Below are 25,210 nucleotides of genomic sequence, written 5' to 3'. Positions count from 1 at the left end.
TTGAGAAACTCTCCTGCCCGCCTGCCTCTTCTTTTCCGTCACCCAACCCACCTTTAACAAAAAATTCAATTCATAATTTGAAATAAACACAATAGTTTGATATAAAATGTTATTTAAAATTAAAAATAAACACACACATTTTTTTCTTGGCTCCTTGTGGGTGCTTGGTGCAGCCCCAGCTGGCCAGCTGCCTGAGCCCCGTGTCAGCCTCTGGATCTGCCCGTGCCAGCCGCCCACCCGCCTGAGATCTGCTCTGCCAGAGCTGCCCCTGCAACCCCAAGCTGCTGGGGCCAGCCACTTGCTCACCCACCAGCTGTCAGGGCCAGCTGTCTACCTGCCCACTGGTTGCCTGAGCCCTGTGTTGCTGGGACCAGCCACCCACCTCAGCTGCGGGATAGCTGCCTGAGCTGCTCACCTAAGCCCCACACTGCCAGGCCAATCACCCACCTGCCATTCCGAGCCTTCCGAGCCACGTGCTGCCGGGGCCAGCCACCCGCCTGCCTATCCGACTGAGCCGCCTATGCCTCATGCTGCTGGGGCCAGCTGCCCAAGCCCTGTTCTTCTAGGGCCAGCCGCCTGAGCCCCATGAGTCCCACAAGCTGGCTGGACACTTGAGCCCTGCGAGCCGCCCACCCAAGCCCCTCACCTTCCCTCCCAGAAAGTCAGGCACCCCCAGCACCCCATCTAACCCCATCCTCCTCCTCCTGCCCCCCCAGCCTCATTTGCAGAAGGCAGCCAGCTCTACGTGGGTCTTTGCCAACTGCCTGCTTTTTATAGTGGCTGCACCAGGTCACCACGTAAAATGGCAGGGGCTGAGAGCAGAAAGAAAAGGCCGGCTCTTTCCTCAGGTGGGGGAAGTGATGGGGGGACTGGGTGGCATTGGGCCACCCTTGTAATTTCTTCAGGCCCCCCGGGGGGCATGCCTCCCAGTTTGGGAAACCATGGTTTAGAGCCACCCTTAATATCATGTCTTAAAACTGGCATTCTGTTCACTGTTGTTTTATTCTGTTTTCCTCACTATTGTTAGAATTTATGAAGGACAATTCATTATTTAAAAACCCCAGAGTCTCTTTTTCAGACCCTAGGTCCTTTTGATTTTGTTACCTACAGTAAGATTATGCCTTTTGATGAGAAAAATGTGAGACTCAGACATGTAGATGTGGCAAGCACGTAGGCCAGCAATGAAAATCGTTTTATTGTTGAGAGCTGGAAGATCATTGTCTTGGCCACCGCAATTAGAACAACAATACCTTACTTGTACCTAGTGCTTGCCATGCAGTGATAGCAAAATGTGTCTGTATCACTATCCCCATTTTATAGATGGGGGAACTGAGGCACAGTGTGATGATGCTCAGCCAGTAATCCAGCAGAAGAGATAGAAATATCATCCAAATCTCCTGAGTTCTGGTCCAGTGTTCTGTCCACTGCTAAGCAGCATGGGGTAGGGAGGACCAGATGATGGTGGAGAAGCTGTGTGTAGTACAGGGATGAGTGGTTCCAGCATGCCCATTGCCTCGCTCTTTGAATAGCTTTTGTTTTGTTCTTCAGCATATGGAGTGACTGAGACAATCACATGTTGGTTTTATCCTGACACCAGTTTGTGGTATTTTGACTATTCTGATTATTAGCATGAGGAATGTCTGCTGTGTAATGATAGTGGCTTGACATTTCCTGTTGCTGAATTCTTGCAACATCTCCATGGGCAGCCAGGCTTTCTGGATGTGTCCACTCTTTGGTGAAGAAAATCTGCAGCATCCTCATGGACCTTTTAATGTAGGTTTCCAAACCACCCCCCAAGATTCCCAGGTCCAGTAGCTTTGAAAAGGCCACCTAAGGCAATGGCCTTGCTTCTGCCAGTGCAGTTGCTGGTTGCCTTTGATGATCCCCATCCCAAAGTAATGGATGATCAGGGTGAAAGACCTCTGGGAATGAACCTCTTAAAAGTTTCCGGAGAGTGGTTTAAAGAGATAGCTGTAAGGGCAGGGAAACGGTTTTGACCCGTTTCGAATCAGGTGCGAATCAGCCTAGCTCTAGTGAGGACAATGGAGCGGTGGTGTTTTACAACAGTAAAGAATCTGGCCCCTAATATCGGCTAAAATCCTGTCCGCACTGAGGTCCTAACTGCATGTGCTCCATTCTTTTGAAAACGATTCAGGCACGCTTTTCCTGGCTTGTGTGGGCCAGATATTTTTTCTTATGGCATGTCTTGGAGAACCCAGGCTGTAGATTAGAAGTGGGGAATCTCCAGCCTGTGGGCTGCATGGTGATTCATTAGGGTTAGCCACAGGCGGGCCTCCAGAAGGGTTTGTTTACCTGAGTGGCCCCAGACATGGCTGCTTGCAGCTCCCAGTGGCCACAGTTTGCTGTTCCTGGTCAACAGGAGCTGCAGGAAGTAGGTGGCCTGGCCTGTACTGCTTCCTGCTGTCACCATGGCCAGGAGCAGTGAACTGCAGCCGTGCCTGCAGAGGCTCAGGTAAACAAACCGGTGGCACACCAGCACCTGATGTTGGTGAACCATGTGTGGAGGCTGCACCGCAGGTTCCCCGTCCCTGCTGTAGATCATTGTGGAGGGGATGTGGAAAGGCTAATATTGAAATCTGTGGAAGTAAAGTGGCTCAGTACTTTGGAGGGTCTGGTCCTGAATGATTTACCAACTCTGACGATTGTAGAGAGGGGAACGAACTGATGGAGATGTTGCACCAGACAACATAAAGAGGTGTTAGTATTCCTCCTTCCAACGTGTTAACACCGATTTGTAGTGCTGCCTAGTTCTGAAGGATAACTTGTGAATGTTTTTTGTCTCATTTCACCCTTCCCCCTTCTTATCCTTTGGCTTTTCACACAATTACAGACTGAGTCTGTGTGGCTGTAGGAAAGGCATTTCCTCCTGCTACTTAAAAAAAAAAAACAAAAAAACAACCCAAACTTAGAATTTAGCACGCCAGCTGCTTTCCATTAGTGCTACACTGACGCACGCTAGGAGGGCAGAGTGTGATGCTTTGGACACTGTTGGATAGCAAAAATCCTTCAGAAATGCTGTCAGGAAAAGCCTCTGGAAAGAAAACTGTGGAGGGAAAGAACTCTGGGTTTGGGGGTTACTCCTTTACTGAGGCAAACCACCTCACTAGGGTCAAGACGGGGTTTGCCTGAATGAAGAAGGAAGGAAGTGATGAGTAAGGCCTTTTCTATGAACCATTCCTTGCTCTGTAGGGCTTGGAATAGAGCACTTGTCTGAGACCTCAGGGAATTATGACCCCTCGATCCTCAAAATTTTTATTAAATATCTCGCTGCTCATCCAGACTTCCTGGTGGCTATTATTACTTTGTTAGTTGTGATTCTTGGGAAGAGGCCTTTAACCTTTCAGGCAGTTCAGGATGAAAACTCTCTCTGCACGCAAATGAGTCTTTATTAAGATCCTGTCACTCATCAGCTTCACTGTCACTAGCATTTTCTTTCTTCTGCTGTCAGTGGAGCATTTTGACCCATGTTGAACACAATGTGGTTGAATACCATGCTCTGATGCCTGCATAGAGCAGCCAGTGGCCCATCCCCATTAGTGCTCTTACTGGTGATGGTAGCGAGGGCGGGAAAACTTTAACAAGACCAATCTAGTGTAGACCAATCTAGCGTAGAAGAGACTCTGGATCCTTTTTCGATATCTGTAACTCGGGGTCAAGTTCAGATGTCATTACTTGTACTATCTGCTGCCTTTAGGAGGACTGTCTGTGGAATAAGATATTATTTGATTAAGGGGGTCAGAATCTGGCCCTCAAAGTGCAGTTGTGCTCTTCTCATCATACAAAGAGCACGGTGAGGTTTTACTTTTGTTGTGTTTCAGTAGCATCCAGGTCTAATTTTCTCAGGGGATCTGACAGTTGAACAGTACTCTTACTGGCTTTGCCATGTTCAATTCCAGAATAATCTTTGGGGGTGGTTTTGGAGAGGGGAAACTGAGGTCAGGGTTTGGCTCCATTGATGGAACTTTGTTAACAATTTTGTTGATGGTGCACGAGGTAGAGTAGAACCCAGCTGGCTGCCCTGTGTTCGCCCTGCTGGGCTCTGTGAGACTTTGAGTATTCTCATGTGAAGCAGATCTGCAGAGAAAGAAGAGGCTACTACTTCCACCACCACCACTTTTCAGGCAGAACTATTCTCTATGGAGACGTTAAAAAACGAGTCGCACTGGAATGTACTGTACCTGTTTTTGTTGAGAAAGGCCACCTGAATTCTAAGGGTGCTTGAATTCTCCTTTCCCCTGAAATCCACTAAAAACAGCAACAAAACAACCCCGCATTCAGGACACTGAAAGAGTAAATGGGGAAAAGTTAACACTGCACCTATACAGGACAAGCTGTTGCCTGCAGCCTTCTTCCTGGTGCTGTTTATATAGCTCAGACCCTAGGGCGAAAGGTGGGGTGCTTGTTGATTATACCCATCTGCAGGCTCCAGCCTGTCTTTTTCAGGCAGGGGTGAGCACACTCTATAACCCTACTTTTCGTCTCTGCAGTTAGCCCAGGTCTCCCCCAACCTGTCTAATATAATCCAAACCAATGGAAATTTTGGTTACGTTCATATGAACAAAAAAACTCTTTTGGTATGTGTAAGAAAATAAGTATGTGTAATGTAGAAACTTTATTAATTGGTGTGGAAATGGGAACAATAACAATAACATATTTCAACATTTTTAATGAGATGGATTATCCTGAGACTCAGCAGCTGATCATGGTGTACCCCGCCTCTTTAGGAAATGTCATGCCCTCATGAGTGGGCCCATCCCCCACTTTGCTCATCCATGCTTCAGGAGAGAGTATTCCCCAACCCTTGCACCCTTTCACACGGGCCTACAAAAATGGTTGAATTTTTCCAAGTCGTTGTGTTCCGTCTTAGAGAGTGTTCTGAGAAGAGAGTCTTGGGACAGGATATCAACATGGAGGACCAGGTTACGGGCATAACCATTGAGAATGTAGCTCCATCTCATGTGGCAGCTGAATCAGAGCTCGAGTTTCTGTTAAGTGGGCATGTTTGTTATCGGAAGGAAAATGTCTGACCAAATTGCAACCAGACTTTGTAAAGAACCTCTAGTCCTGGGCTAGTTTGCATTATTAAATTTCCTTCAGAAAAAGGTATCCATTTCCCAGGACCAGACAGAAGTCATGGCCATGAATTTTTTGAGTCATTATTACCTTTAGCATTTATTCTTGAGGAAGAAGATGCCAGGCCGGGGCCAGCATCTTCCTTTCTTTGTGGATCTTTGTCTCACAGAGGCTCTTCCCAGCAGGCCCGAGCCAGGTGTGTAACTCAGGCTGTAAGTTAAGCAGGAATTAAACCAGGGCAGATGCCCCAGACATTTCACCCCTAGAGGGGCAATGCAGTGGCCATGTTTATTCCCTGTGTGAAATACAGTGCCATTTCAATGCAAAGAAAAGATGAGTCTCTCAAAGCTCTAGCTACACAGACGATCTTAAATACATGATACAAACATCATGGAAATGATGATGGTTTCTCTTTTTGTTGCCTGCTTTACAAATGCATAATACTTGGGCATCTAATGTATTTAGCTGAGAAAAGGGAGTGGTGTGACCACAGCCCGGGGAACTAAAGAACATCGGCTCTGTCACTGCTTCCCGCTGTTGTCTTGGCTAGCTGAGCTAAGTGCTTTGCTCCAAGCCATGTCCATTTGCAGGATGGAACTAATGATCCTCGCATCGTCTGTCACACTGGGAGTTCTCAGTTCTTGCAGGTGAAAAGCTCTGTGTAAGTGCAACTGCTGTGAAAAAATTGTAGTTCGGAAAGTAAGTTGCATGTTGCAGGAGTATGGAGGGGAACGGATGTCAGCCAGCAGGTCTGTGTTGACTCCATAAACTTACTACAAAAAGAAAATAAAATGTAATGTTGATTGCTAAGCAGTTCCTGTTGACTGCTTTAAAAATAAAAACTGCATCTCAGCAGGAGATTTATTGGTTTAAAATGTGCCCCAGTGATCTGAACGCCAGCTGCAATTTTGATCCAGTAAGGTCAGTGTTGTTTTGATGCATACAATTATACAGGAAACCGCTTTGTTGTTTTTGCTTCGTGCAAGTACTTCATTAATTTGTAGGGTCTGTACCTACTGTGCATGGCAGGAAGGGAAAAGCACAGTGTTCTTCAGAATCCTTGCTACTGTCATTTTTGATCCTTTCAATTCCTCCTTCCCCTGCCTATAGGAACAGAGGGCCTACGACATAGGAAAAACCAATAGGCTTGTAGGTCGTTAGCAGGTTATGACTGGCTCCTGAGAGATCTAGCAAGGGGTCCACGTCTCTTCTGCACAGTGGATTTCTGCACTGCAGGGGCTCCCATGAGGCCTTTGTAACGGGTGGAATACTGTGGGAGCATGTTGAAAGAGGGTCTAAGACAGGGCTGGTGGGTCTGTAGCCATGCATATGCACTACCCATTCCAACCCTGCAGAGAGATAGTCCAGCAGCCATTGGGGGTTCTAGCAATCCTGTGTCCCCAGGATCATTCGTGGACTGGCTCTGCTGCTGCTTTGCCATAGGAGAGGGGAATGCCTCATCCGTGGTCCTTAGCCGTCTGGGTTTGTCCTTCTTGGTGTGCAGAACTCTCTCTTTAGTCCCATTTGCCAACTGAGAAATTTCACACGGTCCTAGCGAGAATCTGTGCTGTCCCTCTGGGAATTCTTTCTCCCTCCCTGCCCTCCAGTGTCTCATAACCCAAAGAGTATTAAAAACATTGCTGTGAATGGCCATGCCTTGATGCGACCTGATATTTTTATTGCAAAAATCAATATACTTACTGCATTTTTTTAAAAGCCTTTGCCTAATGGGTTAGTGGTGTGGGAAAGCTCACATGTTGCACATGGTTAGTACAGCTGAGTGAAAGACTGGTGATGATACATATGCTGTATTGATACACCAGCCTCAGCACTGTCTGTCAGCTCTCATTGCACTTTCGAAATGGTGAAGTTCCAAGGATTCAGTCGATAAATGCCTGTACTCTTGCATGCATTTCTATTGATAGTTTGTCATTTTCTCTCTCCACATTGCCATCATAGACACCAACAGTCCAGGGCATATTACCCATTAATTTACAGCATAGCCAATGGATTACAACTCTGCTTGATTTAGGCTCTTAAATTCTGAGTCTGTTAACATATTTCAATGAATATTCTTCTGGCATTCATTGTTTTGAATTTGAATATTTGTTCATTGAAAGCTTAGAAAAACTCTGATGTGCTTCATCTGTCTCCAAAAATTCACTATTTCATATTTAGGACAATAATAGCTTTGTGATCTAGTCCTAGATGTAGCACTAAATGGGTCATATTCCCAGATTCTTGATGTGCCCTGGATATAAGTCACATGATCCTCTATATGCCTCAGTCAGTCCAGCTGTGAAACTGGGTGAATGCAGGAGCTGTTTTCACTGGAGGTGCTGTCAGTCAACTGTGTTGCTTTGCAACCATTTCTGAATTTTTTTTAATCACCAAATTGAAGAGAACTGTTAAGTTTAGAAGCATGACAGTCAAAATTTAACCAAATCTTAGCAGGACTCTTAAGTGAGCAGGTGAGATTGTAAAGTGATTGTATAAATGTATAACAGACGAAAACTAAGCAGGAAAAGTTAGCCTGCCTGAAATCAATGTTGCATCTGATCTAATTTGCAGTGGGGTAAATTACTCAGAATTGGGCTGATGCTATAAAAATGAGTTGAAATCTGTGAACCTGCAAGTTTGTCTATTTTAGTTTGTTGAACACTTTCATGATGCTTTAATTTCAAATACATTCTCCCCATCTGAAGGAAAATCTAATGTAACAAACATTGATGTGATACAAATAGCAGTGGAAAAAATAGAACAAGCCTTCCTTCAGTATTAGGTGACTTCTATTGACCACTGCTTTAACCAGAATACATGGGCATGGAAACATTACAGAAGAGAGTGTGATGAAAAATTAGGAAAAGAAAGAGGAATGAAAGATATAAAGCCTCTCTGTAATCTCGGTGAAAAAATCATGGTAGGCAGACTTGCATCTCAACATTCAGTTACTATTATTGTCTAAAAACATTTGAAGACATTCTACAACCAGCTCTATTTAGAAATGCTTAATTAAATCAATGTCTAATAGAGGGTTTTCCTATTGACTTCCGTGGGCTGATGCTCTGACTCAAGAGTCTCAGTGTTTAGAGCTAAGTTGTATTAGTTTACCCCATCCATAAAGTTGGTATAAAAATTTGAGATATGAAACGGCAAAATAAAGAGCAGATTATACTCAATGAGAGCAGAATTTTGCAGCTAAATGAATATTGTTATTTATTAATAAAGACTGTTTAGTCCTTAAATTCTGGTGTCTTGTATCTTTTTGTATCTTGCATCTTCTGCTACACAAAAGATTATTATTATTTTTTTAAACGTGTAGATCTGTCTGGCTAAAACTTTCATTTTCCCATTGTTACTTGACATTTGAATTGCAATTTTTGTGGTCTGTTGCTTTAATTTGTCTCTGGAGGAGCCCTAGAAACTTAATTTTGTATGATCTTAACAACTGGATTATCTTTTATTTTAGACAGTGAAGGGGAGAATGATGCTATCAGCTAGATCAATAGACTTATTTGCAGGAAGGCCTTGAAGCTTGTGGCTAAAAGCTGATTGCACTAAATCCAACATAGATTCGCTCTACCAGCTGAACTCAGCTTCCACATATGTAGGCGAGACTAGGATGCTAGTTCTGTGCAGATGTTTAATTCATTTTTATAATGCTGACAGGGTAGGATGGTGACGGCTGTGGGGAGACACCATTCGAATGGACATGTGAATTCTCGACAGCTCATCTTTCTAACTCAAGTTGTGTTAGGGTTGAAGGGGGAAAATAAAACAGCTAAATTTTGTCTATTTGCGTTATTTTAGACAGAGTTTTATAGTAGCATGGGGCTGTGTCAGTTTAGCGAATAACAATTGTAAAGACTTCAATATTTTGAGGCTAGGAAGTGTTACGCTCTTAGCTGAGAGTGTTTAATGGCCCTTTCCTTTAGTGCAAACTTTGATCCTGACTTCCTGAAAAAAGGCCTGTGCTGTGGGGAAGCACGGCTGCTTTGTTAGCTTTGGCAGGGTGGGAGGGGTTGTTACTGAAAGATGAAGAAAAGATTTGTGGTTGGAGTGCAAAATATCTGCGTAAGCCCTATTGGGTGCTTAGTTGCTGGGTTCTGTTTCCTTGCTAGGTAGAATGAATCTGGGTCTCTCACGCTATTGAGTGCACTAACTAAAAAATAACAGAGTGTTTTCTCTTTTATTTCAGTGACTGCATCATGGCTACAGGGCCAACAGATGTCATACATCCACCCGAGGCAGGGGAGACAACTGAGGAATGTGCAGGTAAACAGCTGCTCTTCACATATAGAGTAAACTTGGCAAGCCACCAGAAAATAGGATTTGTTTCTTTAGCAGGGACCATGACTGAGCTGTTCTTTGGAGTCTCATGAGTTATTGTAATGGAAGGAAAGAGTCAGGCTGTGTATGCAGGAGAAGCTTGTTGGAGTCCTGGAGAATTACAGATTTGTGGAGGATATTTAATTGTAATGTTGGGTGCCTAGCAAAGAGACTACACAGCCAGCAGAACTGGCTGCTGTGCCTTAGTGTTCCTTCTAATCTTTTCCATCCATGTGCAGATTTTTTCCAGCCCTGTGTGGAATAAATTTTGTGTATCAAGATGTGCACCAGGAGAGAGACAAACCTATCTCTGAGCACTCCTCAAATCAGCTGGGCAGTGTTGGAATCTCTCCTGAGGGGCTGAACAAGTGCATAACTTACAGAAAACACTGCCATGCTTACTTTGACTGGATCTTATCTTTAGTGTACGTTGCAGAGGTAACTCCTGTGTAGAGAAGAGAAGACAGATCGTTTCACCCAGTAGCACTTCCCCAAGCTTGATGAGCATCTGTGTGTGCTACAGATGTAGATCCACTTGCTTATCCTTCTGTCTAGTGCTGCGGTTCTCACACTGTGAAGTTGGGACCCCAAAGTGGATGGCAACACTGTTTTATTGGGGGCTAGCAGGGCTCATGTTAGGCTTGCTGGTGCCTGGCCTGGAGCCTGAGCCCCACCTCCTAGAGCTGAAGCAGAAGCCCAAGGATTTAAGTCTTTGATGGTTGGGGGATGTGAGAGCTTGGAAATGGGACTACATTAAGAACTAAATTTTAGAACAATAGAAGGTCTGTTATATGAACCGTGAATGGGCGGGAGGGGTAGTATAAAGGAATGCAGGTGGAGAATTAGGATGGGTGCTTAAATAATAAAGTACTTTTTAGTGCAGGGCTTCTCACACTGGGATTGGGACTCCTCAGGGGGTCATGGGATTGTTACGCAGGTGGGGGCAGTTGCAAGCTGTCAGCCTCCACTCCGAACCTGCTTTGCCTCCAGTATTAAAAATGGTGTTAAACATTATTTTAATGTATAATGGGAGGGGGGAAGGTTTACACTTCAGACTCACTATGTGAATAGGACCTAGGGTTGCCAGACGACAGCCCCGAATTTCCATGGCAAGTCCCACATCCCGCATTTATGCAAAAATGTCCTGCAGGACTTGTCATGGAAATTCCCCCTTACTGGGGTTCCCACATCTGTGGCTGCTGTCGTGGCTTGGCGCCCCAGCTCGCTCCGAGCCACAGAGTGCCGGGGATCCCCTGCCCCCCACCCCCCGGCTGGGGTTCCCATGACTGGGGCTGCTGGCAGGGCTCCATGTCCCACATGCACTGTTTGAAAATATGGCAACCCTAACAGGCTCACCGGTGCAAAAATTTGAGAACCACTGTTTTAGTATATAAATCTAGTTTGCGACAACCATGCAGGTTCTTCATAGTACACAGTGTGCAAGCTCGTGAACTCGTGTGTGACACTCCTGCATGAAGGGGCTCAATTCCACCTAGTTTTGGCCGTAAGTACACATCTCAGGAGCCAAAGTTGGGACCCGCAGAAGCCAGTGAGAATTCTGTCACTGATGGCAAGGAGCAGCACCATCCCTAGTAGTACTGGTGCCCTCTGCAGCCCCTCGTGGGGTTGGGGGGTGGGCTGTGCTCAAGGGTTATGGGGACAGGAGCTGGGCCAGGAGGGAGCAGGGTTCAGGCCCACCCCTGCACTCACTGCCTGCAGTGGGAAGTGGAGTATCCCAGCCCCAACCCTTTCTGCTCTCCCAGCGGCATTGCTAGAGGGAGTGGGGCTGGAACTGTCCCCCCACGCTCACTGGCAGCAGGAAGCTGCCAGTGGAGGGGAGGGGCCTGATCCCTATTGCCACTGCCAGGCTCCCTGCTCATCCCCTGGGCTGCATCCCTTGGGAGATGGGCTTTGGAGGAAGGGGTATAATTGAGGCAGAGAAAGCGTGGGAAAAGGCCAGGCAGGGGTTTAGGAGTCAAGGTGGAGAGTAGGTAGGGTGGAGTGTGAGGAGGGGACTTTACTCCAGGCCTTGCATCCACTAGGGATAATCCTGCCGGGTACAGCCTGTGGTGGGACCGGCCAGGGGCTGGGGCTGGCTGCCAGAGCCTTCAACACTGCATACTGCAGCAAGCAGCTGCCTAGGGCAGCATGCTCCAAATTTCAGCTGCATATTTTGTGTATCGGTAGAGATGGCCTGGGCAGTGAGGTCAGGATTTGGCCCCACTTCTGCAGCTGAACTGAGCCTAAGTATATTTGAGTCTGAAAAACAAAAAAACAATGCAGCAATGTTTTTGTTTCTGACGTAATCAAGCTCTGAAGGGGCTTGGGGTGCCTTGGGCTAATACTGAATCATATAATGAAGCTGGCACTGAACAGAGCTAGCTCATTCCTTCTTTCCTTGGCTCCCTACAAAGTGTAGGATTATCTCAAACCCTCCTCTTCATGGCTATAATTGAGAGATCTCAATGCTGGAGTCTCCGGATTCTTCTGCCTGACAGCCAGGGTCTGTCTCAGATTACTGGCCCACATGGTGTCATGAATGTACGTTATCGGCCATGTGAGGCCATGAAGGCTGGGGCTCCAGCAGGGGCTGGCAATGGCCGACATTCCATCCAGGGCTGACCTGGGCAAAATGGTTACGATGCCACAGGTCATAATCAAGGCACTGCACTGAAGTACCACCCACATTATGATGCTCCAAGGGATACCGTACAACAGTCTGCATCCTTCCATCTCTCTGAAGTTGGATGCCTTGGACAGGGAGCACATGTCAGTGAGATGCCAACCCAAAGTATGCGGCACCGTGGCAAGCCGATCCTTGTTACCTCATCACAAGCAGTCCCTCTACTTGGAGGGTGCCTGGAAGCTCTTCCAGAGATGGGAGACTCTTCAAGCGAACCTCTTCTCCATGAGGCAAAAAGTAAAGAGTTGATTCTGGTCCCTGTGAAGTCCCAGCAGTGGAGATTTGCAGACACCTTTCTCCTGTCTTGGTCAGGAAACCTGATGTATGTGTTTCCACCTGTTCTTCTGGTCAGGACAGCAGAGGGTCGAGGCTTGGGTCATCTTGACTGCCCCAGAGTAGCTGTGCCAGCACTGGTTCAGCATGCTCCTGGGCCTCTCAGTAGCCACTAGGGATGTAAAATCCTATTTAATTGGTTAACCAATTAAATGGGGGAAGGGAAAGGCTGAGCTGGAGCACCCCTGCCCAAGACGCACCCCAAGCCGACTCCACTGTGGACGAGGGCTGCTCCAGCCACAGCCTGTTACCCATAACTGGAAAGATTCATCTGTTTAGGGTGAGGCTTTCAAATAACCACTAACATCCCCAGTAGGCACACAGTGGAGACTGTCTTTGCCCAGACCCTCTATCACAAGACCACAGGTTTCTCCTGCATCCCAACCTCCTATCCTTCCACCTCCTGGCATGGCTGCTGCGTGACTGAACTGGAAGAGCAAACCTGCTCTAGGGTCATGTAGGAGATACTGTTAGGCAGCAGGAGGCACTCTACCAGGGAAACTTCCCTGTTAAAACAGATGAGGGCCTCTTTCTGGGCAGTGGAGTGGTACATCTCCCCATGGTTTCATCTTTGCAGCCCATCCTGGATTACCTACTTTTGAAAAATCTGAGCCTGTCCCTGTCCTTTATCAGAGTTCGTCTAGCGGCCACCTCTGCATTCCACCCTCTGATTCTGGGCAGATCAGTGGTTTTGCACAAGAGGTGGACGTGGTTCCTGAAGGGCCTTGGAAGACTGTTCCCTCCAGTCAAGGACCCTGTCCTCCAAAGGAATCTCAATGTGATGCTCTCTAGGCTAATGGAACTGACCTTTGAGCCACTGGACTCATGCTCCCTGACTCATTTGTCCTGGAAAGTTGTCTTCCTCAGGGTGGTAACGTCGGCCAGATGGGAATCAGTAAAGCCTTGACTTCAGAACCACCACACAGAGTATTTTTTAAGGATGAGGTTCAGCTCCAACCTCACGTGGTCCTTTTACCCAAGGCGGTGTCCTCTCATGTTAACCAGGTTATCTTCCTCCCAGTGTTCTACCCTAAACCGCACGCCAACACCGAGCAAAAGAGGCTGCAGACTTCGGGCATCTGGTGTGCCCCTGGCTCTTTACCTGGAGCATAAGAAGCCCTTTAGGAAATCAACCCAGCTCTTCATAGCGACTGCGGGCAGGATGAAGGATCTCCCAATCTCCACACAGAGGCTCTCCAACAGGATTACCTCCTGCATCAAGGTGTGTTATGACTTGGTGCGTATTCCACTGCTGGTCGTAAAAGCTCCTTCGTCAAGGGTGCAGGCATTGTCGGCCACATTTCTTGCTCATGTCCTGATCCAGGTCAGCTGTAGACCCATGACGTGGTCTTCCATATGTTTCTCCTGTGCCCAGCCACAGCAGGCTTGGGCAGACACTGGCTTTCCAGTGCTGTGTTAGAAGCACCATGTCCCTGAACGCCTACCCGCCTCCAGGCATACTGCTTGGGAATCACCTACCACGAAATGGACTTGGCAAGCCGTCGACGAAGAAAAGACCTTTCTCATAATGTGTTCTCTGAGATGTGTGGCTCGTGTCCATTCCACAACCCACCCACTTTCCCCCTGCCGGATTTTCTGGCAGGAAGGAACTGAGGGTGTGTGGGAGTGACACGTGGTACTCATTATACTGCATCAAGAGGGCACCACTCTTGGGGTCACCCGAGTTGCATCCTTATCGTACTACTAAACGAAAAAACTTCTGGCACCAATGCACGTGGTGAGCACATCCTCCTCACTTGGAATGGACATGAACAGTTAGGAGACAGGTAACTGTCTTTTTCTAATCCTGATGCCTGGAGAGAAAGTCTTGCTCATGTGACCTTACTGCACTTTAAAAGCCCCAAATCTAGAAGGCAAATAAGAACACCTACTGTTTATTTTTAGTGGTTTGCATTTCATGATTTTTTAAGCCAATCTCAACATTTGGGGAGCGGGGTTTTGACTCGTGATTTTTTAAAAATGTGAGGTTGGCGACATTGGTAGTTTCAGGTGTTACCCATGCCAGTATCTTCCTAGCAAGTTTTGTCCTCTTACAGTCATATTTCCAAACAACAAGGGAGACACTGTTTAACCAACTGACGAGAGATGGAAAACTGGCTACATGCAAAATGCCCTGAAATGCCCAAAGCAAGTGAACTTGAAAAAACAGAACACAATTTTTTGTTTTCTCCTCTTTCATTACAGGAGTTATTTGCATTTTAACAGCCCATATGTTTTCAGATGGAAATGTGATTTTTTTTTTTTAAGTTGACAAGAGCCCATTAAATTTTATCTGGAAAAAATGTCTTAAATTGCAGTATTGCCAATCCCAGACATTCAAAAATTGTGAGTCATCATTCATAAACTGTTCGATGAATGGTTTAATACACAGTTATGTTGATTTTGGATTTCTTCCTCTCTCTCTCTCTCGATCTCTCTCTCCTGGATTTTTAATTTATGCTTTAAGTCTTTTTTATTATTATTTGTGTTCCTGGAGTTCTTAGCAACTCAAAACACGGACCCAGGGCTGTCCCTATGTCTTCAGATGCCATATGTAGCCCGAGGACCTGTACCCCTCCACCACCAGGGAGCAGGATGGCAACTCTGCAGTGGTGGTGGGGAGCTGTGTTCAGGGGTTTGGGGGCAAGAGCAGGGCAGGGAGGCTGGTGGGGGAGCAGGTGAAAGGGGGAGCAGAACCTCCTGCCAGAACCCCCCGCCACGCCGCCTCTCTGCTTTGCAGCTGAATCCCCCAGCCCCTCCTCCCTGCATTCTGCCTCCTAGCCCCAGCAGCCCAATCCCCCAGTCCCTGACTCCCTGCTCTGAACACACACACACACACACACACACACACACACACACAGAGCTCCAATGGCCCCAACATCTTGGCACCCTGCTACACTCCTTGGGGTGCCCGAATGTTGGAGCCAGGGGAGTGGGCCAGGAGGCAGGGCAGAGTGGAGGCCAGGGGACTACAGCTTCTTGAGTCAGGATTGTCCACAGGCACAGCACATGGGGGCAAAGTGGTATCCCAGATTTAGTGGTACCTTATTTAGCTACATACTCTGCACATGCCTAGGGTGGCTCTGCAAGGACCAGGATGCTATTGTGCAGGGTATTGGATACTGGACAAACAAAGCCTATCTTGCTCATAGACACCTCAGGTATCACAAAAGGTTTTATGAACCAAGTACAATATCTGGTTACTTCACCTAGTGAGTAAACTCTGTCATATCAGGCAGCCCAGGGCTGGGAGGTTGCTGGATATTCAAGTATTCCGGATAAGTGAGAGGTCTACCTAGCGATGCATAACACTAAAGAAAAACAAGATTAAATGTTAAGAGACAAATAAAACTGTATGCAGAGTACTTTATTTACCAACAACAGTAGTATTGTACACTGTAAAACTATACTGTATTTGCTTTGTTTACTTTCACTATACTGTACGTATGGAAATCATAACTAAAATTTACTTATGGGTAAAATGCTGATTTTGTGAGAGCTCTGGATGGTAGAATGCCGGATATGAAAGAGTTTACTGTGCTGAAATGCCACTGAGCTGAAACACGGCAGCTTGAGAACAGCAAACAAAAAACAATGCACAACAGTTCACGACATGAAGCTAAAGTGAGTGGCTTTATTATGAATTATGTCTAAAGTGATGAATGCTCTCAGGACTTTAATACAAGAAGCCTAAGGGCTTGTGGTCTAACTGCACAAATCACACAGGAAAGGGCTATCTTGAAGTTGTTTTTTGATATAACAGTTGGGTGACTGCTAGTTTCTGTGAGCTTAAGGGAAGAGCCTTTCTCCACCCCCCGACCCGCCATTTAATTTAAACACCTGTAGCAATTCAGAGGCTGTGTTAGAATTGCTGTTTGAGATGATGTGCAAGGCTTGGCCAATATTAGAAGGATGGTTAATGAAATGATTGTGGTTTCTGAGTTTTAAACTGTATTAGAGGAGTATGTGTTGCTCATTTAATGGCTGAGGTTTACTCTTTGTCTGAGGCTGACAGACTGCTTCCATGGCTTCCATCCTGACATGCTTTACCACACCAATTAAAAATAATCAGGGAAGAACTTGCCTGGCTTTATCCTTTGCAGTAATGGTCATGACAACTTTATTTATGTTTGCTTTTGTTTCACTCCTGTTTTTATAATTGACTGTATGAACGGCTGGGTAGCTCAGGAAACTAACCCTTCCTGAATCCCTTAGCTTCTGATTTATTGTAACATAAGCAGCATTAAGAAGCCTACACTAGCTAGGTGACCTTCTCTGTTTGTATCACCATTGGTGTCTGGTGTGTATATAGAGTGATGCAATTATAATGCCTTTGTGTTCTGCATACGATACCTTTACATTTCTAAGACTTCTTCTGCATCAGCAATCTGACATTTTGTTCTTTTGGTCAGCTGCAGCCTATTAGAAGATGAGCCGATGGGGATAGACGAATGGTTCCATGTTTTTCACTCTTTACCTAGAATAAGTCATTTTGGATTAATGGGACTGGCTTCTCTGGAATTATGTACAGAGACCTAACGGGCTATACACAGGGTTGTTGGGAGAGACACATCAAGAGCATTAATTACTCATACCAGGCCTGCCAACAAGGGGGGGAGGGGCAAATGGACAGGGGCCTGGAGTTTCAAAGGTGCCTGGAGGCTCCTGGCTATCACCAGTGCTACTGAGGCAGTGGTGGTGCTTGGAGCCCCGGGCCCCTTTGAATTGCTGCTGGAGCACTGATCCACACGGCTCTGAAAGCTGGGGGAGGGGAGCAACACAGTCCAGGCAGCGCTCAGGGCTGACTTCCCTCATCTCCCGCTTCCTCCAGAGGTCCCCCCCCCGACCTTCTGAGGTGTGGAGTCAGCCCCTACCAGCTTGCCCCAGGCCCGCAGTGGCTGTTGGCCCGGCTGGCTCATGTGAACACTGGTGATGTTGCAAAGATAATACAAGCGTCACCTACTGGAGACCTGCGTATTGTTTGAGAGGTAACGGAGTCTAATGGCTCTTGCATGACCTATCCTCTCTGACCAGCTCTGCCACTGGCTCTCTGTGGGCCTGGCCCCAAGTCCATTGGAGTCCACAGGAATTGCCTAGGCTTGGGCTCTGTGTGACCTCACACAAGGAACGCTCCTGTTCGAGGTACCTGGTTTGCATAATGAGACTAATGTAACATGCTCGTCTCTCGCAGGGCGTCAAGGGCTTCACCTGAAAGCCACGGCAGGAAGGGGACACGTGTTGTAGTTATTGTTAGGGCGAGAGTTGCCAGGTGTGTTGTTATACACACTCTCCCACGCTTTCTCTCTGTTGTTGGGTGGTATGCAGCCGCTGAAGAAACGCTCGCATTTGTTAGCTCTGTGATGTTGTTTCTTTTTTGGGGAGAGCTGTAGCAAGTGGCATGAAAGCTTCCAAGTAGAGTCAGTTCTTCAGACACAGTTGCCCCCTATGAAGAAGGGGTTGTCTGTGTACTGTTGGTGATCGCCTGTGTTCTGGAAGTGGTGTATGTAAGAAGGTGGCATCCCAGGGCACTCCCTTGGGGCCTCAGATGGCACTCTGCCTTAGTTTCCCTCTGAAATCCAAGTACAATCCAGCGACAGCCACGGTCTTTGAAACAAGATTCCACCCGTCTCGCTGCCAAAAGCCATTTTCTGCTTATTCCTCAAATTTAGGGTCTGGCAGTCCTCCAGGGACCGTTCCCTGTCATCATCTCCCTGACCTGTAAACTGCCTCCTCAGGTTCAGGGCGTTTCAGCCTTCTTGGGGCTGTGGCCTGCCTGGGCTTTCCTGCTCCCGAGCTTTTCCAGCAGCTCTGTCACTGACAGGCCTTGGAGCCTCCTTTTGACTTCCATTAGCAACCCCAAGTTACTCTAATAATCCCAACCAGCCTCTATGTGCAGGCTGGGAAGGAAGGGAGCCTTGTATCACCTACTTTGGCCAGCTCCCAGCTCCAGGCCCGGATGGTAGCAGGGCAGTCTGAGATGCAGTGTGCCCATATACTTAAGTATATTCCTACCCAAGCTGGTTCCTAGGTATTTTGAAGCATTTTGCAACCTTGTATGCAACTGCTTTTTAATAGCCTGTATTTAAGTGCATTTAAAAGCCATTGTTATAGTCAGTACTTTTTTTTTATCTGCGAGAAATTTTTCAAAGCAGTTTTTGTTCTTTTAAACAGTCAGATCCCTCCCAACTGTCCCGGATGCTGGTTGGCCGCAGGGCCCATTGTTCCAGCATGGAAGATCCAGATCCTGAGGCCCAGATGCAGGGCATTTTCCTGTTGGCACTGCTGTTACACTAGCTGAGGAAGATGGCGGCCCAGCCCCCTGGGCTTTTGATTAGAGGCTAAACCTGCTGCAAGGAGACTCACTGTCCAGCCTGGCAGAGGTGTGAGGATTGGGCAGAGCAGGCAAACACCCATATCCTGCATAAAGAGAACAAGCCCACTAGCAGCATTCCCTGCAGGGTGGGGTAGGAAATGCCTGTTAGCTATAGGGCACACTCCAGTGCTGAAGGGGCTGATGGGAACATGGGAGTTGAAATTACTGGCACTTGCACTTTATCCGCAGCGTACTCCTGTGTCTAACGACTTCTGTAATGGTGCATTTGGCGGTTAAATCCTTTTTGTTAGTACTTCTGGCAACACTGCAAGATGCCTCTGTGTCCTCCCTACCAAAAACTGCTTTCTTTGCTTGCCGGGGCATATGGAATGCTGTGTCCCCTCTCACTTTTTCCATCCATGGGCAGCATAGATTTTGTTATGTGCACCAAGGCATACACAGATGTGCACCGCCAGGAGAAATGCAGGCTGCCCACTGTAGGTGCTCTGCTAACCAGCAGGGCAGCATTTGAATCTCTCCTGGGTGTCTGCCAAGCGCACCGCGTACAGGGAACACGGGTGGAATGGGATAACAACCTCTACTGGGCTAGTCCCTCAGAGTTGGATCAAAGGTCCCAGGGCCAAAGCAAGTGGGGGCCCTCCCCACCCCAGCCACTCTCAGTGCCCCGTGCCTGCCCCAGGTGGAGTGTGTTGGGATGTGGGGAACATCCGTTTTTCTGGGGGTGCCTCAGTTGGCCATGGGCCCCGTTGGCTCAGTGGCTAATCCGCCACTGATTAACCTGCTTCATTGTAAATAAACCAAGAGACGCTGCAGAATATCCTGAGTCCAAGTCACCAATTTCTCTTCTGATAGAAACCAACCTGCAGGCTCCCAACATCTGCTATAACTCAACAGGGGGTGACAATGTCATTATTTGCTACTGTGTAAGACAGAGCCTGGAGTAATTGTGTGTTTTTCAAAGTGACTATTGTCTGACATGAGATGCAGCTGGATGGTGGCTTGGTTTCAGCCCCAGCGATGCCTTTGGCATAAATTGCCGTACGTGCAGGGCACACGCTGAGACAAAGTGTTGCTGACTAACTCGTTGCTGGGGGAAGGCAAACAATTGTACTGAAACAATGCCTTGTTTATGAAGAAATCCAGCTGTGTATTAGCCCAGCTACCCTGGAATACGAATCAAACAATGGTTTGCGCTCCAGTACCTTGCACTCTTTTTGCATTATAACTATGTCAGAGTCAAGTCTGAAGATGCTTAGCACAAAGAGTTTTGACCAAAGAGCCCCAAACTGTCAGTAAAGGGATTCTTGGCAATTTAAAAGTCAACAATAAAAAAAATAGCGAAACAAACTAAACAGTATCACCCTAACATACTTTGTATTAGTATAAGTGAAGGAATTTAAAAAAAAAAATCTAACATGCTTCTCACTATTTGTTTTTTATCTTTTTTCCTCATTTTCCCATGTTCAGACAATAAAACCGAGAGAAGTCATTTGTTTGTAGCCAGTTTCACCATTGGAGACATTGTGTACCAATATTTTTGGGGTTCAAATGCTACAGGGGAGCGTTATGTGTTAAAAGCAACTGTCTTCACTGTAATCTTTTTTTTGAATTGGAGAGACTTTTACTTTTGATTTTGGGATTTATAAAAGCTTTACATTTTTCGCCAAATTTAGCATGCGTCCTTTTAAATGTGGTCCTTTTTATGAAATTCACTGAAAAGTTCAGGGCTAAATTAAGCTAATTGAAGACTTTAAGAGTTAAAAGACATTAAAACATTTAAAATGTACTTTATCCTTTATGGTAAACCAAACTAAGTTTTCATAGCCACTGTGTGGGTCTGTGGTGTATGTTTTATATATAAGCTGTGTTTCTAAACTGAAACCCAAAGAAGTATTGGAACCATCTGCTTATCATAGTGATATTTCACAAGCAGCCCAACTAAGAATTACAGCTTTGCATTTCACAGGACTCTACCACTGAATTATTTACAAAGTTGCTCGGTTAAATGAATAGGTTGCTGTGGCTTGTAGGTCTCCAAAGGCTCTCTGTGTGGTTTCAGATGGAATGTTGTCCAGAGTAACCTCTCCTTTGTAAAGTTTTGTCCTCTCTCACGTTATAGGAAAGAAAAAATCCAAATTTCAGACTTTCAAGAACTTTTTTGCTAAGAAGAAAAAGAAAGAACCTCCAGCTCCCAGCGGGGAGAGTAATTTAAAACCAAGCCAGTCCAGCAGCGATGTCAGCATCCCTGCGCTCGATACGATTGCTCTTCATTCACCAACAGAGCCTGGGTAAGCATGCCCTGCAACGCAAAAATTATCAGGTTGTGCAGACATTTTGCAGCAATAGAATGAAAGCATGAGCTGGCCCCTAACGAGCAACCTCTGTCCAAGTTTGTGCAAAACAAGTCTAATGCTGATGATGGAATTTCAGGAATTTCCTTTTTCCTTTGCGACCCGCTCCAAAAATCAGCATAGGAGGAAAAATTCAGCCAACTGTTTAGCCTGTAAAACTGCAGATAGCCCAGACTTTGTTGTTTATTGTTTGAAATCTACCTTGGCAAGTCATACCAGTGGTGACTTTAGAATAAGGTGTGATCTGAGTACTGCTGATACACAGAGAATGTATCTGAAATCAAGTGGCTGTTTTTTTAGCCTCAATGGAGCCTGTGAGGATTAATCTGTTTCATGGCTGGGGCAAAGGAAAAGAGTTTGACAGCAGACTCTCTGCATTAGAGAGCCAGGGAGTTAATTTTCTAATGAGAAAGCTGCCAATTAGGACTACGTTTTTTTAAAAAGTCCTCTAATTTTGCATCTGCGATCACATGCAGGTAGTGTGGCAAGGGAGACATTATGCAACTGTCTTGACAGCACCTTTCTTTGAATTGGATTCTGATTATTGTCATCTCCCTGCCCAAAGGGGCTGTTATTATTTCCTAGTTAAGGAGATGTGCACAAACCTAATACAGATGCCAGCATCCTCAGAGGAAGGTATTGCCACAGCAGCAGTAGGCTCTAAGCATCAAAGGCATGAAATTTGAAAACATTTCTCAAAACCAAACCTGCAGAAATATTAAAATCAGTGTCCCTCCCCTTGTTTCAGTATGACTGTTTGATCAGAACTTTGTGGACACAATCTATGTGACTGTTTGCTTTCAAACCCAGACTGGAACAAATGAGTTAAAAATGCCAGTTTAGGAGGCCTGAGGAGTTACGTGTGTGTGTGCTGCATACGAGGCAGTAGGCAGGAATTTGGGGATCTGACAGGCCTTGGCTTGTTAGTATAGCAATGAGGGATAGCGTGATTATACAGTCCCAGGGGGTAAGAGGAATTATACCCACATTACTAACCTATCAGGCCTTGTTAGCTGATGCACAGGGTGTAAATGGTGCAGATTCACATGGATGTTACTGTCTGCTCCAAGTGCAAAAGCAGAGAAGGGAGTTTTCTCTTGCAGTTCATCCACTACCCTATGCCCATATGCTATTTATCCTAGCACTGTCATCCCCAAATCACAAACTGAAGTTCATATTGTGCAAAACTGGTGATTAAGAAATGGATAAAAGTCTATTTTTTATAATAAATAAAATTGAGTTGATTATAAAGAACAATTATTTTTGTATCAGAGGGATGCCTGATTTAGTCTGTATCTTCAAAAATGACAAGGAGTCCTGTGGCACCTTATAGACTAGCATATTTTGGAGCATAAGGTTTTGTGGGCAAATACCCGCCTCGTCAGATTATTTTTGTGCTGCTCAAAAACCTGTTTATACTTAGATACCACAGAGTTGGATGCTTCAGAAATACCAAGAGAAATGGATCAGGATAATTCTTTAGTTGGTCTGTTTTTGAACATGCTAGGGCCTCTTTTGAAGCCACAGGCAATTTTGTGTGTGCAAAGCTTGCAGAACAGGGGCCTGAGCTTTATAGTCCTTGGTATGTAGAATTTGGTGATGGCGGTGGAAAGTACAGGGTTCCTCTTTTTACCATGTCTTCTTTGTAAATAATTTAAATTATTAGCTATGGGCTGTTGACCCCTCAGAGGGGCTGTGCTCTTCCCATAAAAGCTAGTGGAATGTTAAGGGCATTCTATTAACAGAGTTTTCCTAGAAGCTCAGCTGTTCTCGGGTGGGTGGCAGTTAGTGAGGCTGGCTAGCAGTGGTGGCCGAGGGCAGGGGTGCGGGAACGGATTTTAAAGTTGGGGTGCTGAGAGCCTTTGAAATAAATTGTAAACTGTGTAGATAATGGAAACTACTTCAAGCTGGGGGTATGGCAGCATCCCTAGTTTCAACACTTACGGCCAAGGGGCTGCTGTGTCCTGGCTCATTGAACTCCTGAGAGCCATGGGATGAAGACCTGGGATGGGAACAACTCCTTGATGACAGAATTTAACAGGAAGCTCCATGAGTTGGATTTTGCTTAACTTCTTCTCCACTAAGTGTGCAAAAGGGGATAAAATCTGGTCCTTAATAATCTTGCTCCGAATGAATTTCACTGAGCAGGAGGGAATTCTAAGAGTGTGTCTGTACAGCAAAGTTATTTTGGAATAATGGCCGCTATTCTGAAATAACTTTGTGAGTGTCTAGACAGCAAAATTGTTATTTTGAAATAATGTTGAAATAGCAGATGGCTTATTTTGAATTCTGCAAACCTCATTCTCTGAGGAATAGCACCTATTCCAGAATAGAGAGCTTATTCCAAAATAATGTGACTGTGTAGACGTAGAACGCTGCTTCTGGGGGCTGTAATCTGACATAGACTCTGTTGTGTGTGGACACAGTGTTTCAGAATGAGTTTTGCTTATTTGTGGGGCTTCCCTGTAGCGTGAATGTGTTATACCAGACTAGCTAATTTTGGAATAATAATGTCAGAATAAGCTGTTCCGGAATAACTCTGTAGTGCAGACGTGCCCTCAGTATGAGACGGTGTTTAAGCTCAGTGTGAATATAACACATAGTCTTGAGCAGGTGATTGATGGATGCTTTTATGAAAGCAGCAGGTTTGAGTAGTGGTTGCAGTGAGGAGACAGAGGATGGTGCACAAGAAGGAAGGGTGGAGTGGCAAGCGTAAGTGGTAGAAGAAGACACAAACCAAAAAGTGAGGGGCTGCCAGGGGGTTACATGGGTGGGGTGACTTACTGATAGGTTTAGAATTGAGACTTTACATTCATGTTCATGCTGCTTTAAGAAACAGCATCTTGGTGGGAATGCATATGGCTGAATGATACATTTATGTAGGGAAACTGGGGTAGGAGATTAATGGCTAAAACATGTTTTCTCCTTTTATTGGCTAACAATGCAGCTTTAGTTTTGGATGCAAATATAAATACACTGCCTGGGATTACACTGTGAATAAATGTATGTAGGAAACCTTGTCTAGTATTCATCTGTCTTAAGTCAGAAATTTATTCCAAAGTTACTTTTATGCTCCTCTTGTCACCGCCAAAGGCAAATGCAGTAACACTTCTTCAATTACATATATACGGGTGTATACATGCATTTAAGTTTTAAACAGCTAACTGGTCCTGGCAACAGCTCAGCCTCCAGAAGAAGCAAACATCTGCCTCTCTTTCAAAAGGTCTCCAAACAAGTATGGAAAGAATAGCTCTATTTTAAAAAGAGATTAATACACGGCCAGACTCAGGATCAGTTCAAAATAAAGAAATAAATGAATGCTGAGCATCAGTAGAGGTTTATATTAATTGAAAGTCTAATTAAGACCATCTTTCTAACCACAATATAGTAGGCTCGTTAGTTTCTTGCCTGGGTATAGTCCCTCTCATCCAAAACATGCTTGTATAAAACCTGACATACACATTGTAAAAAACTTAGGAATCACTTAAGGTCTGGAGGCTGGCAGGGGTTTATCAGTGCACTGCAAGGCTATGCAACAGGTAGCAGCCAGCTGATCACGCCAACCCAAAGGGGAAGAGCAGAAACTCTGGCTCTGGCTCTGAGTATAAGGACCCAAATGAGTTCTGAACAGGACAGCCACAGCACTGCAAGAGGGCTGCCTGTGCCGCAGGGGGAGGCTTTAAGACTCAGCCTAAGCGTATGAATGGCTACCACTCCAATGGCAGCGTGAACGTTAGCCAAGCAGGCAGAGCAGGTCACTCCCCGGGGGTGTGAGAAAGCAGTTATTTTTTGCTGTAAGCCGAGAAGGTGGAATTTTGTACACTATGTGCATTCCTCTGTGTAAAGCCCCCTCTCTCTGTCCCAGGGATTGTTTTGGAGACAATGAGAGTAATGGAAGAGAAACCCCTCCCCGCATTCCATCTGGAATCCCCATATAAAGCAAGTGTTGGATCCAGTAGGGTGTTTTCCTGATGGTTTTGTGGGAAGGGCTTGTCCCCAGGTGCTTCCATTTACCCAGAGTCAATCTGCTAAATGCATTTTACCAGAGCTGGGCCAAAGGGCTTAGACCTAGCATACAGGTCCAGC

At 46.0% G+C, this 25,210-nt stretch overlaps 1 protein-coding gene across 8 annotated transcripts in view; it reads left to right on the top strand.

The window, feature by feature from the left end:
* The window catches only part of KIAA1210 (KIAA1210 ortholog), an 84,548-nt gene that overhangs the window by 34,461 nt on the left and 24,877 nt on the right, over window positions 1-25,210 (top strand). For 6 of the 8 annotated variants that reach the window (XM_075007968.1, XM_075007967.1, XM_075007971.1 and 3 more), the window contains 2 exons: window positions 9,293-9,369; window positions 20,893-21,061. In XM_075007968.1, the coding sequence (XP_074864069.1) occupies window positions 9,293-9,369; window positions 20,893-21,061 (246 nt within the window). Of the gene's footprint in view, window positions 1-9,135; window positions 9,169-9,292; window positions 9,370-20,869; window positions 21,062-25,210 lie in introns of those variants that run through there. The other 2 variants (XM_075007972.1, XM_075007974.1) reach the window with 2 other exon arrangements.

This window comes from Carettochelys insculpta, chromosome 13 (assembly GCF_033958435.1).
Source record: "Carettochelys insculpta isolate YL-2023 chromosome 13, ASM3395843v1, whole genome shotgun sequence".
Classification (NCBI taxonomy): domain Eukaryota; kingdom Metazoa; phylum Chordata; order Testudines; family Carettochelyidae; genus Carettochelys; species Carettochelys insculpta.
This window is presented reverse-complemented; position numbering and strand designations above follow the sequence as displayed.